The following is a 13,839-nucleotide window of genomic DNA, read 5'->3' as shown; positions in this document are numbered from 1 at the left end:
ATCATAGAGCATTTATATTCCGCATCTCAGTGCCTCACTGGGCAGTCTACATCGCATTGGGCATGTGGACTCTTTTGCGGTTTGGGCATAGCTCCTCGCATTGCAGCACTGCACCGTGCCAACAGATGGCATGCTACCACAACAGTGCATCTTGGCATCACACAGCATCTCTGTACTGCACCGCACTATTTCACGGACGCCCGTGTTGCATCAGGACTGTGAACTTTTCCTGAGTTTCTCCGCACAGCCCCTCTGCATTCCACGGTTGCATTGTACCAACAGTGCACTTTGCCCCACATAGCACTTCTGTGCATGTGCACTGCTTTGCGGCACTGGATATGTGCCTCATGGCCCAGCCCTTGCACTGCACCACTGCCGCTGAAACGCTGCCCCTGTGGTGTCCTGGCCTTTCACTGTCCTACCACCACGGTATCTGCAGGCTGGCGTCCTTTTCCAGGTTTTTGTTGTCAGCCCTACGTGAACAACATCTTTGCACTGAGTGTCCTCACTGCCCCACGTTGCACACGACTCAGGGAGTCTATACCTATAATACAGCTTGGGACCACTTTCTTGGGCTTCAGGACTGGCTTGGGTTTGCAAAGGCGGCACCACTGCAGTGTCTGACATCGCATTTGTGCACTGCAAAGGATTCCTGCCCAGGGGCTCTACCCTGCAACGAACCTGTTCACTGTTAGGTTGTGTGCACTCTACTGGATTGTGGGACCCGGAACCCTTGCGTTTAATCCACTGGTTCCACACAGCATCTTTTTTTTTTTTGGCCAGGCTGGAGTGCAATGGAGCGATCTGGGCTCACTGCCACCTCCGCCCCCTGGGTTCAAGTGATTCTCCTGCCTCTGCCTCTCGAGTAGCTGGGATTACAGGCATGCACCACCAAACCCAGCTAATTTTTGTATTTTTACTAGAGATAGGTTTCACTATGTTGGCCAGGCTGGTCTCAAACTTCTGACCTCAAGTGATCCACCTGCCTCGGCCTCTCAAAGTTCTGGGATTACAGGCATGAGCCACCATGCCCAGCTCCACACAGCATCTTAATTGTACTCCATTTTGTGCCACTTCTTACCCCTGCCTCCAGTCTGCACCTACTCTGTTCCTCAGGACTGTATTTATTGGGCTTATATTCTAGGCTGGGTTGCCGCACCCAGCAGTTTCTTTTCACTCACTGCCCCTTTCCCATCCCTGTATCTCTCTGTTGTTCTGTGTGCCTGTGCTGCATGTCTATGCAGGGCACACACCCTTCCCCTGAGAATGCATGAAGCTTCAACTAGTAAGGCTTCAACTTACCATCTTGGCATTCCTCCATACACCTATCACGTAGCACTGGGTGCCAGCCCAGTGTACCACTAAATGCACTGCAGTGGCACGATGTGCCTTGTGCAGCTCTGGGTCATGCCTATGATGGATGTGGCACTTCTATGCTGCATCACGGCCCTGGCCAGTTCTGCCATGCTGTACCAGATGTCTGTAATGAGGCCTGTGCACACTGTGGGCTCTGCTCCCTGCATTGTGTAATTGTGTTCTGTCTCTACACTGCAAAGCTGCTGCACTGCACCCTCCACACACTGCACTGTGGCACGGCAGAGGCCTCTCTCCACGGACCTTTATGAAGTACAGATCTTCACACTACTCGGGTTTGTGCACAACTCCATGCCCCTCTACTCTGTACTCTGTCATCATATGTTGCAGGGTGTCTGCGGGGCAGATCTGTGAACTCTGCCCACTGCACCACTGCACAACATAGTCCTCCATTCGGCCCTTTTCCTCTGTCTGGCATCCAGCCCTGGCCTGTGCCTTCCCATCATACTGCCAGTGTGGCAGCTCTACTGCTAACTCTGGGATTTGCAGCACATACTGATCAGGGAGATGGGGAGTGGGCCTGGCATAAGATCCCCTGCTGTACTTGGTTTCCTTCCATTCTCAGTGGAGATGGCAAGATGTTGGCATTGTCAGGCTGTGTGTTGGCTCTGTGGGTGGTGCTAGCTCAACTTTCCCTGTGGCCCAGCCCTGGGCGATCTTTCTGGCTGCAGGGCGTACTGCTCCCAGCCCTGACTACAATTAATGACCCATCAGTTCGTCAGGGCTCTTTGGGCAGCTCTGGGAGCCTCGGCCAGGTCTAGATGAGTTGACTTGGGCAAGGAGAGTAGCAAGGTGGGCTGGGCCAGGCCTCTGGGCTGGAGTCCTGGTCCTAGAGCTGGGTATGGTTGGTGAGGGTCAGACTAGCCGGGATCATGGGGTAAGTAAGTCCAGGCACTGTTGGCTACACACAGGGCTTGGGATGGGGTTCAAACGCATGAGAGATGGTCCTTGACCTCAGGCATGGAGGAGGCAGGGATTAGACAGGCTGAGATGGAGCTGTCGTTGGGGTGGAGGGAGGAGGCAGGGATTAGACAGGCTGAGATGGAGCTGTCGTTGGGGTGCAGAACCCAGGATGGGGCTGGGTTAGGCAAGAAGGTCAGGGGGAGGCAATTGGTGGTTCCAGGCTTGGGTTGGGCTGCTGAGAATAGGGGTACAACCTCGGATGATGAAATAGTCCAGTGTTGTCGTTGGGGTTGTATTTGAGTTCCCCTACCCACAACTGGGTGTGCACCTGGGCTTGGGTGAAATCCCAGCCCCTAAATTTGCCATCTGTTGGGAGAAGTTTTGCTTCTCCTGGGACTACTCTTGGGAATTGCATGTTCTATTGACAAACCAAAGGGCATAAAAGCCTCATTGCAAACAGGCTCTGTTTGCCAGGTGTCTTCAGAAAATACTGGTTGCAGCTGCAGCCGCATTGGGCATGGAGTGCTGTTCCCTGTCTGGTGTGAGGAAAGTCTGGTGCACAGTGCTTGTGGTGTTCACACTCACACACACACGTATGCACAACTCCCATCTACCTTACTGCACACACCCACCTCCCCCCTCCCCCTTAGGTGCAGGCTTACCACTAAATATGCCCTTGTACCTTTGCTTGTAAATGCACATCTATACACCCACGGCTTCACAGCACCTGCCCGGGAGACCTCCCCTTTCCAACACCCATGCCCACCCTCATGCACCTCTGCCCCCAGATGACTCTTGCTCACATGCACACTCACGCAACTGCAACCTGTCATCCGACCTTAGCGGTCCCCATTCTCATTTTACAGGTGAGGAGGTAAGGATTCAGAGAGGGCAAGTCACCTGCCCAAGGTCACAAAGGGACTTAGAGGCTCAGCAGGAAAAAGATCCAGGTTTCCCGCCTCCCATTTGAATACTTGAAACTCAGTACCAGGCTGTCCTGTCATCTTACAGCCATGAGTGCACGTGTGCGCACACACATATGCACACCTGCACACACGCACACGCACACCTGCATGTGGACACACACATGTGGAGGTGTGGAGCCCCTCCCACCAGGGAGACCCCTCCCACACTCCTCCAGAGGCAGCTCTGCCCCTTCCATCACCCCATCCCGAGCCCAGCCGGATGTGGCTAAACCATCCCCCTGCCTTCCCAAATTGTGGCTGACGGTTGCTCAGGCAACCGCCTGCCAGATTGGGGAGATTAGCTGAGGAATGTAGCTGGGCCAGTTTGAACTGAGGCTGGGGGAGCCCTTGGGGGTCCTGGGTTGATTCAATTCACCCTCTCAGGGAGGCCTCTGTAGAGATGGGGTGCCCAAGGGCAGGCATTCTCCCTGTTCCCAGTCTGAGACTGCATCCCCAGGCTTGGCACAGGCTGCAGAAAGGGAGCGTGTGTGAACACTGAGCGCAAGGCTCAGGGCATATGTGTGTTGTGTGCTGTGCACCTCTCTGAGTGTGATTGGAGGATGTGCCGTTTACATCCTGGAAGGGGACTTGAGACCCCTGTCCTCACCAGGTTCTGACATCTGACTCTGGACCCCTTGGTGGCTTGGTCCCAAGCTGCCTCTGGATCCTGCTGTGCTCTCCGGAGACACCACCTGCCCTACTCATGGCTTATAGGATATGTCATTTATCTCATCTGAATCCAGGCACTTTCCTACTCAAACACCTACTGTAGCTTCTCAGTTCAAAATGAGGCCCAGCTCCTCACCCTGGCGTTTAGGGTCCTCCGTGATTTGGCCTCAACCTCCCCTCCCTCCAGTCGTAGCTCCCATGGCTTTAGCCAACCTGGGCTCCTTTCTGTGCCCTGGACAAACTGTGTCTATTGACCACCTTGCTTTGCTCCCCCGGGTCCTTTGCCACAAATGCCTTCCACCCGTCTCTACCTATCCTTCTTGGCTCTGCTTAGATGCCGCCTCTTCCAGGAGGCCTTTCCCCTCTACCTGGCCCCCTCCCCTGGACCCCCTCTTGTGGCCTTGATTCTTCCCTTATTCCCTCATTCCCTCTTCCTTACCCTCACTGGGACTAGGAGGTCCCTGAGGGCAGGGCAGAGTCTTCGTCATCCTTGTACCTCTAATAGTGCCAGCCTGGGACCTGCTTTGTACTGGCAGGGAAAAGTCCCCTGTGAGTGAAGCTGAATTAACACTTATGGCCAGCAGAAGGGCAGGCTTTGTTTTGTTTGTACCCAGTCTCCTGGAATACAGATAGGGGGTTTAAGTCTGAGCTTCTGCACGTTGTAGCTGTATGGCCTTGAGTAAGCAGCTGTATCTCTCTGAGCCTGTTTTAATCTGTAAATTAGGAATAATAATAGTACCTAATAAACTAACAATAAGACAAAAATAATACTACCTACCTTCTGAGTTGCTATGAGGATTCACCGGCACAGGTGGTCATGGTGGTAATTCACAGCCCCCTCGTAGAGGTATTGACGTATATATGTGCATGTCTGTGCCCGTGTCTGTGTCGATGGAGTCAAGAAGGATTCCTTGCTACCATTCTTGCTCTGAACTCAAAGTCAGATTTAGTGGCCTCCAGCAGGAGTTGGGTCTGTAGCGGAACTGGGACTTGGCTCTGGGGCTCTTGGCCCCTACCTGACCATTTCCATCTCAGGGGACCAGGGGAAGGGGTGAGGGTGGGGCTCTCCTTGGGGAGCCTGGCCCCAGAGATGTTACCCACTATGGGCTAGATCTAGAACTGGGCCTGGCCCAGAGACACAGGTCTAGAGACGGACACGGGTCAGGGAGAGGGAGTGAATCCGGTTAAGGAATCACTCAGAGGCTGGGTGCAGTGGCTCATGCCTGTAATCCCAGCACTTTGGGAGGCCAAGGTGGGGGCACTACCTGAGGCCAGGAGGTTGAGACCAGCCCGGCCAGCATGGCGACACCCCCGTCTCTACTAAAAATACAAAAACGAGCTGGGTATGGTGGCACGCGCCTGTAATTCCAGCTACTTTGGAGGCTGAGGCACGAGAATAGCTTGAACCTGGGAGCTGGAGGTTGCAGTGAGCTGAGATCATGCTACTGCACTTCAGCCTGGGCAACAGAATGAGACTCTATCTCAAAAAAAAAAAAAGGAATCGCTCTGGATGGGGTCAGTCAGTCAGCCAATCCAGAGTGACTCCTTGAAGGTCACCCTGGCCGGGGTCAATTGTAGGGGTCATTTGGCAGAGGTCAGGGGTCACTGTGGCTGGGGTGGGCAGGTCTGGGGTCAGTCAGTCTGATGGTTATTCTGGCTGAAGTGAGATAGTCTGGGGGTCATCTGTATGAGGCAGAGGCCACTTTCAACAGGGACAGTCAGCTGGGAGCCAGGTTGGCTGAGGTCAGCCTATTTGGGGGTCACCAACTTGGGTCGGTCTGTTGGGGATCATAGGACTGGTGTCAGTCTATCTGGGGGCTGCTGTGACTGAGGTCAGGTGGTCTGGGTGTCACTCTGACCAGGTTAGTCAGTCTGGGAGTCCTGGCCGTTCGTGTGGCCTGGCTCTGGATGAACAAGAGGAAGCCAAGGGGCTGGCACTCCCAGGCTCTCCCCAGGGTGGTGAGTGAGACATTGGGGCAGCGGCTTTGTTACTTGTGAAGGAACAGGAAAGGTCTGAACCCCATCCAGGGCCTTAGATCCTGGGCTTCCCTTTCTGGCAACCCCTCTACCTCAAGGAGGCCTTGGCTAAGAGCCTCAGGGCAGGCCCAGCTCAAGCTGAAGTCAGCTGGCCTCCTCCTCCAGGAAGTCCTCCCTGACCACCGTGCTCTCTCTCTGTACTTGCCATGTTCTCTCTCTGCTGCCCCGTGGGTCTTTTTCTAGAGGGGAAGCTGAGGCCCTCCAGGTAAGATGGGGTTAAAACCCACCTCCTACAGGCAATAGGGTATGATGCTGACCAGGGCTTTTCAAACAAAGAGCCAAAGAGCTCAGCCAAGGTCCTGCCCCAGCTCTGGAAAGAGTCTTCTGTTACTTCATCCCAACTGCGTGGTGCCATCCTCACACCCACGTCTCACCATTTCAGGAGAAGACAGGGAGCCCCCAGCAGTGAGGAGCCCCTTTGTGCCTGGCTCTTCTGGGTGTGTTTTTCTTTTTTCTTTTTCTTTTGTTTTTTAAGACAGAGTCACACTTTGTCACCCTGGCTGGAGTGCAGTGGCACCATCTCAGCTCACTGCAACCTCTGCCTGCTGGGTTCAAGCGATTCTCCTACCTCTGCCTCCCAAGTAGCTGGGACTACAGGCACGCGCCACCGCGCCCAGCTAATTTTTGTATTTTTAGTAGAGATGGGGTTTCACCATGTTGGCCAGGCTGGTCTCAAACTCCTGACCTCAGGTGATCCGCACGCCTCGGCCTCCCAAAGTGTTGGGATTACAGGTGTGAGCCACCGCGCCTGGCCTGGGTGTGTTTTTCATGTGCTGCTTCACATCATCCACATCACAGCCTAGCGGAGTTGCAGCTGCAGATGAAACAGTGGAGCCTCCTAAAAGCGAAGTCATTTGCTGTGTGCGAAGATACCTAGCACTGCGCCTGTGACATAGCACCCACTCCCCAGGTGCTGTTGTTAGGGAAAAGCTTCCTCAAACGTCACGTGGCACCCACTCCCCAGGTGCTGTTGTTTGGGGGAAGATTCCTCAAATGTCACGTGGTACTCACTCCCCAGGTGCTGTTGTTAGAGAAAAGCTTCCTCAAATGTCACGTGGCACTCACTCCCCAGGTGCTGTTGTTTGGGGGAAGATTCCTCAAATGTCACGTGGCACTCACTCCCCAGGTGCTGTTGTTTGGGGGAAGATTCCTCAAATGTCACGTGGCACCCACTCCCCAGGTGCTGTTGTTAGGGAAAAGCTTCCTCAAATGTCACGTGGCACCCACTCCCCAGGTGCTGTTGTTTGGGGAAAGCTTCCTCAAGTGTCACGTGGCACCCACTCCCCAGGTGCTGCTGTTAGAGAAAAGCTTCCTCAAACGTCACGTGGCACTCACTCCGCAGGTGCTGTCATTTGGGGAAGGCGTCCTGAAACGTCACGTGGCACGCACTCCCCAGGTGCTGTCGTTTGGGGGAAGCGTCCTCAAATGTCACGTGGCACCCACTCCCCAGGTGCTGTTGTTTGGGGGAAGCGTCCTCAAATGTCACGTGGCACCCACTCCCCAGGTGCTGTCGTTAGGGAAAAGCTTCCTCAAATGTCACGTGGCACCCACTCCCCAGGTGCTGTTGTTTGGGGGAAGATTCCTCAAATGTCACGTGGCACTCACTCCCCAGGTGCTGCTGTTAGAGAAAAGCTTCCTCAAACGTCACGTGGCACTCACTCCCCAGGTGCTGTCGTTTGGGGAAAGCGTCCTGAAACGTCACGTGGCACCCACTCCCCAGGTGCTGTCGTTTGGGGAAAGCGTCCTCAAACGTCACGTGGCACCCACTCCCTAGGTGCTGTTGTTTGGGGGAAGCGTCCTCAAATGTCACGTGGCACCCACTCCCCAGGTGCTGTTGTTTGGGGGAAGCGTCCTCAAATGTCACGTGGCACCCACTCCCCAGGTGCTGTTGTTTGGGGGAAGCGTCCTCAAATGTCACGTGGCACTCACTCCCCAGGTGCTGTTGTTAGAGAAAAGCTTCCTCAAATGTCACGTGGCACCCACTCCCCCAGTGCTGTTGTTAGGGAGAAGCTCCCTGAAACGGTGTTCTTCCTCTGCCCTCACACCACCACGGCATCAGTCATCAACACAGGAGGCCCCTGTGGCCAAATGTGTGGGAGCTTCTCCCCACCACCAAGTAAGCAATTAATTCTGTGGCAGACACCAGCTGAGCGTCCTCCAATTCCGTTCTAGCACAAGGGTCAGATCCCATGGGTTGAGGGTTCAGTCCCCATGACTGCCTCCTCCTCCAGACACCAGTCGCAAGTCTGGGCCTCCAGAACTTCTGGCCGACCAGCTGCAGGTTGGGTTCCCACGAGCCCCTCTTTGGGTTTGATTAATTTGCTGGAGCAGCTCACAGAACTCAGGGAAACGCGTTAACTGATTAATTACAAAGGATATTGCAAAGGATACAGATGAAGAGATGCATAGGGCGAGGTATGGGGGAAGGGACGTGGAGCTTCCTCGTCCTTTCTGGACCCACCACCTTCCAAGAAGCTCCATGTGTTCAGCTGTCTGGAAGCTCTCTGAACCCTGTCGTTTTGGGTATTTACGGAGGTTTCCTTACATAAGCACGATTGACAAATGTGATTGCACATAAAGCGCCCGATCCAAACCCAGCGAGTCCTGTCTGCTTACACTTTACCTGGCCTTTCCATGGCATTCCTTCCTCTAAGGTACGGGGCAGGGCCCTGTCTGGAATGACCCGTGATTAGATTAGAGCCCTGCCTTGGACAGGTGAAAGGAGGACAGGAGTAGGTCAGAGAGAAATTTTGTTTCTTGAGGCCTGTTTCTGAGGCCTAAAGTGTCCCAGCATTATAACATAAGACTGTACAAAGGGTTTTTTTTTTTTTGAGACGGAGTCTCGCTCTGTCGCCCAGGCTGGAGTGCAGTGGCGCGATCTCGGCTCACTGCAAGCTCCCCCTCCCGGGTTCACACCATTCTCCTGCCTCAGCCTCTCGGAGTAGCTGGGACTACAGGCGCCCGCCACCACGCCCGGCTAATTTTTTTTTGTATTTTTAGTAGAGACGGGGTTTCACCGTGGTCTCGATCTCTTGACCTCATGATCTGCCCGCCTCGGCCTCCCAAAGTGCTGGGATTACAAGCGTGAGCCACCGCACCCGGCCGGGTTTTATATATATAAATAAATATGTATTAGGTTGTGCAAAAGTAATTGCGGTTTTTGCCATTACTTAAAAAAAATGTCAAAAACCGCAATTACTTTTGCATTAACCAAATATATGTAAATATCATGACTATCTATACCTCTCTCTCTTCTTGAGATTGGGAAGTAGCTCAGGTCTGCTTCTTCTGGTATTGAAACCTTTTTTGGTGGGAAGCCTGGACTTCATTTGACCCACATGGATTCAAATCCCACCTCTGTTCCTTATATAGACTTGCATGGTACATATAAGAGCTGCTATTTCCTGATTGCTGAAGTATGCTAGGCGTTGTGCTAAGTGGGCCACTACATCAAATCCTCAACAAGCCTATGTGCAGACAGGGAAACAGGCTCAGAAAGAGAAGCCACCTGCCCCTGGTCACAAGGGTTGGCAAATTGCAGTCAAGATTCACTCCCAAGTCTGTGGTGCCAAAGCCCACTCATTGATCCACCACGTGGTGCTGTGGACAAATCCCTTCACTCCTCAGAACCTCAGTCACGTCATCCGTCAAATCGGGAGGAGTACCAGTGGCTGGCAGGCACCCAGGACAGGGTCTGGCATGGTTTACGCTTGCTTCCTCACCACTTGGGTGGGCGTTTTCCTGGGTTTCAGATGCCTCAGGCTCCTGATGGGGCTCTAAACACTAAGGTTTGGGAGTGAGTGCCGGGGAGAAGCTTGCAATTCCTTTCTGAACCAATAGCGTTCTCAGGTTTATCAGGCAACCAGCTCAGGCCTTTGATGAACTCACTAAGACATATGGACCTCATTACCAACCAAAGGACTCACATCTATTTCAATCCTCACTTCCTCCCCCCTTTCTCATTTAAACTGTTAGTACTGGTTGCAAATCGTGGGAAGTTGCTTCGTCTAGTCATACATGTGCCTAGTCCACACATGACTGTGCTTTTGCATGTCACATTCCTGCAGGCAGAGACCTAACTTGGCCGACTTTGGGCAATCACTGAATCCCATCGACATCTGTTAAGTAGGAAACATAGTGGTGCCTGACTCAGAATGCATGGCCTGAACGAGGTTCTGTACTTCCGCCATTTAGCATCATGCCCGGCTTGAGTGGATTGGTGGCAATTGTTGTTTTTAAAGGAGATCTCATTGGGCTGGATTATGGCACGCATGATCCTGCCAGGCCCAGGGCCCACTGTCTGTCCTCTATGGGAAGATAGAGGGGCAGGTGACAGGACAGTGAGTAACAATCAGGAGATCTCAGTTCAAACCCCACCTCCATCACCAGTGAGCTGTGTGACCCTAATGAAGTCACTCAGCCTTTTGGGGTCTCAGTTTCCTTATCCACAAAGTGGAGATAATTCTATTCCTGATCTTATGGGTTGTTGTGAAGTTCCAATAATATAGCAATCCTGATAACTAGTTTTTATTGAGGAGGGTCTTTGATGGATGGCTGAGCCAGTGGTGGTGGGGGGGTCCTGGGAAGTACTGGGGAAGTAGGCAGTGTAGGGACATCTTGGTATTGGGAGGGGACAGTGAGGGGGACCTTGGTAGAGGGAGAGGGTGGAGGAGGGAGAATTTTGCTAGAGGGAGGGAGCAGTGTGGGGAAGGGCCTGAAGAGAGGGAGGAGGGCAGGTGAGCCTGGGTAGAAGGGAGACTGGGGCTACCCTCCAGGAGTTCTCCTGGCCAGCAGCCCTGCCTTAGCCTGGGCTAACCAGGCCCTGCTCTCACAGCTGGCTGCACCTTCGAGGAGGCAAGTGACCCAGCAGTGCCCTGCGAGTACAGCCAGGCCCAGTACGATGACTTCCAGTGGGAGCAAGTGCGAATCCACCCTGGCACCCGGGCCCCTGCGGACCTGCCCCACGGTAAGTCTACTCTCCATCGCCACTACCCCTTCTTCTCCTTCCAGAGGCACTTCTACTCACCTTCTATGTGACCTTGGGCACATTACTTAACCTCTCTGGGCCCCATCTGCATTTGCATCTTTAATGACATATGTGACACTGAATGTGGCTTTCTCTGGACACTGTCTAATTGTGCATGTCAGCTAGTTTCGTTTGTAAAATGAGTGCAGGCCCTCATGGCTGTGAGCTAAAACTCACTTCCAATTACTCCTCTTGCTGCCTAGCTCAGGATCCAGCCCACTCCCACCCTCAGTTCTTCTTAAATCCTCCATCTTTGGGAGGCTGTCTTCAGAGATTCTTTTCTCCCAAAGAGCCCCTGAATCCTGGTCTTTCCAGGACTTGAAGATGCTGAAAGAGCAGTAACATTGGGACTAGATGTGTATAAAACCTTCCTTCCCCTGCCCTCTTCCTCCTGGAAGTCCCAGATCCTTCTCGGCTTCTACCTTGCTCTGTTCCTATTTCAAGATGGGGCACCTTTCTCATCTTGAGCTCTGGACTGGGAGTCAGGACACTAATAATATGGATTCTAGTACTGACTTCCTGCTTTCTTTTTTTTTTTTTTTTTTTTTTTTTGAGACGGAGTCTCGCTCTGTCGCCCAGGCTGGAGTGCAGTGGCGCAATCTCGGCTCACTGCAAGCTCCGCCTCCCGGGTTCACGCCATTCTCCTGCCTCAGCCTCTCCGAGTAGCTTGACTTCCTGCTTTCATCATGGCCCCTAGAACACTCATTCCAGAGTCATGAACACCTGGGCTCAAAACCTGGCACCAGTCACTTTACCAGCAGTGTCACTTAACGTCTCTGAGCCTCCATCGTCTTCACTGTAAAATGAGGCAAACAGGACTCCATTTCAGAGGGTCATGAGATGATGCATATAAAGTACAGAGCACAGGGTTGGCATGCAGGGGTCAATTATTTAATTGCTGTGGTTGAGGGTCTTTGGGGGCCCTGATTACTAGTACTGCTCTTCACTGGATGCAGAATCAACTGGGAATTAAAAAAGAATGAGACAAATACAGGCCAAATTGTCAACTTTATTACTGATAAGGGCTGTGTCAGAGGACATAGATAAGTGTGGGTATCAAACGGGCTTTCTGAGTGAATTCCGAAATTCCACAGCCTAAAGCCCCCTCCCTTTGCCCCATCACACTAGTGCCCAGGGTCTTTACTGCCCAGCTCACAGCATGGCTGAGATTGCATCTGTTGTCAGGGAGGGGCAGCAAAGATTCTCAGTGGTGGGGCCAGGACTTGAAGCCACTAGGAGAGAAGACCTTCATGACCTGGCACAGGTGCCTCCTGCAGACTCTCATCGCTTGCCCTGCCTCCCCTTCTGTGCATTTGCTCACACTGTGCCCTTCCTGGGGCACTTATCTCTGCCTCTGCAGGTGTTAGCGGGTATCACAATTTGACTTCTCTGAAAATAATCCGTAAAGGTACCCACCATGGCAGGGACCTCATGTGAGCCTCTCCATATTCCCAGGGCCCAGCCTTAGTCTGATACATGGTTGGCAGTCAGGTACAAGGCAGCTGATTGGAATTCACCTCTTACAGCCCTGACCACCCTGAGTGCGCGCTGCCTCTCTTGTCACGTGCAAGCAGAGACATACTCAGTGAGAAAGGGAAGAGGGGAATTTAGCAATTAGTGTGAGCCTTGTGCTAGGTCTTGAGGATGTGGTGGTGAGCCAGATGGATAGTTTTTGTCCTCCTGGTTCTCACATTCTAGGAAAGGGAGCTGGTGGTGGAGGGAGAAGAAAGGAGGGAGATTCACACTCAGAGATGGAGAGCCGGAGAGAAGAGAAGGAAGAGCGACAGGGACAAAGGGAGTAAATGAAAGAGAAGGGGAGGGATGCAGTGAGCCGAGGGGGAGGCAGAGGGAGCAGGAGGAGGAGGAAAGAACAAAGTGTCAGATTGGAAGAGGGAGAAAGATGCACACAGCTGCTGGCAGGGAGATGACAGAGAAGTAGCATGAGTGTGGGCCAAGAGGGAGTGTGTTGGGGGTTGGGAAGTGCCCCTTCCTGGGTGGGGATGGGGACTTGAGTTCAGTTTACAACTGCCCTGCTGGGACTGATCCAGGAGCTGCCTCCATAGGGCTTCTAGCTTACAGAGATGAATGGGATCACCTCCAGCAGAGTCCCTGGGGAGCCCTCCTGGAGTGGGGATCTGAATGAGCTTGTGCTGGCTGGCAGCCAAGCCGGGAGGAGGCGGCGCTGGGTGGTTTCGGGTGCCCTTTGGGAAGCCCAAATCCCCCAGTCAGGTCCTAAGCCAGCCTAGTCCACTTCTACTCCCCCAGTACCCAGCCTGGGTCTCTGGGGAAGGGACAGGCTGCCTTTCTCCAGGTTGGAAGTCAAGGGGATTTGTATCCCGGGAATTTAGACTCAGGAATGGGGGCTGGAAGGGAAATTGGAATCCTTTCATTCAGTCTCTGTTCTACATATTCATTCAGCTTGCGTCCTGAGGCCTCACAGCCTGGTGGGAGACAGACAGGCACTTTAGTAATGACCCAGGGAGCAGGAGAGAAGCCCATGGTGGGAGGCGGAGGGAGGGCTTTGGAAGGGGTGGCCTTTGAGAGATTGTTGTGTGCCAAGCTCTTGACTCCAGGGATGAATGACCTAGTCCCTGCCTCCAGGGATGGCTCAGAACATGGGGAAAGCTGTGGTTAGGCCGGGCATGGGCTCTGTGACCTGTAGATTGTAAGGAGCCATAAGATTTTTTTTTTTTTTTTTTTTTTTTTTGAGACCAAGTCTTGCTCTATCACCCAGGCTGGAGTGCAGTGGCATGATCTTGGCTCACTGCAGCCTCTGCCTCCCAGGTTGAAGCAATTCTCCTGTTTCAGCCCCCTGAGTAGCTAGGACTACAGGCACCTGCTACCACACCCTGCTAATTTTTGTTT

General features: G+C 53.2%; 1 protein-coding gene across 11 annotated transcripts in view; it reads left to right on the top strand.

The window, feature by feature from the left end:
- PTPRU (protein tyrosine phosphatase receptor type U) overlaps window positions 1-13,839 on the top strand; it is a 92,988-nt gene that overhangs the window by 9,262 nt on the left and 69,887 nt on the right. For all 11 annotated transcript variants that reach the window (XM_063631382.1, XM_055261269.2, XM_055261268.2 and 8 more), the window contains exon 2: window positions 10,783-10,914. In XM_063631382.1, coding sequence (XP_063487452.1) covers window positions 10,783-10,914 — 132 coding nt within the window. The remainder of the gene's footprint in view (window positions 1-10,782; window positions 10,915-13,839) is intronic.

Source organism: Symphalangus syndactylus, chromosome 22 (assembly GCF_028878055.3).
Source record: "Symphalangus syndactylus isolate Jambi chromosome 22, NHGRI_mSymSyn1-v2.1_pri, whole genome shotgun sequence".
NCBI lineage: Eukaryota > Metazoa > Chordata > Mammalia > Primates > Hylobatidae > Symphalangus > Symphalangus syndactylus.
This window is presented reverse-complemented; position numbering and strand designations above follow the sequence as displayed.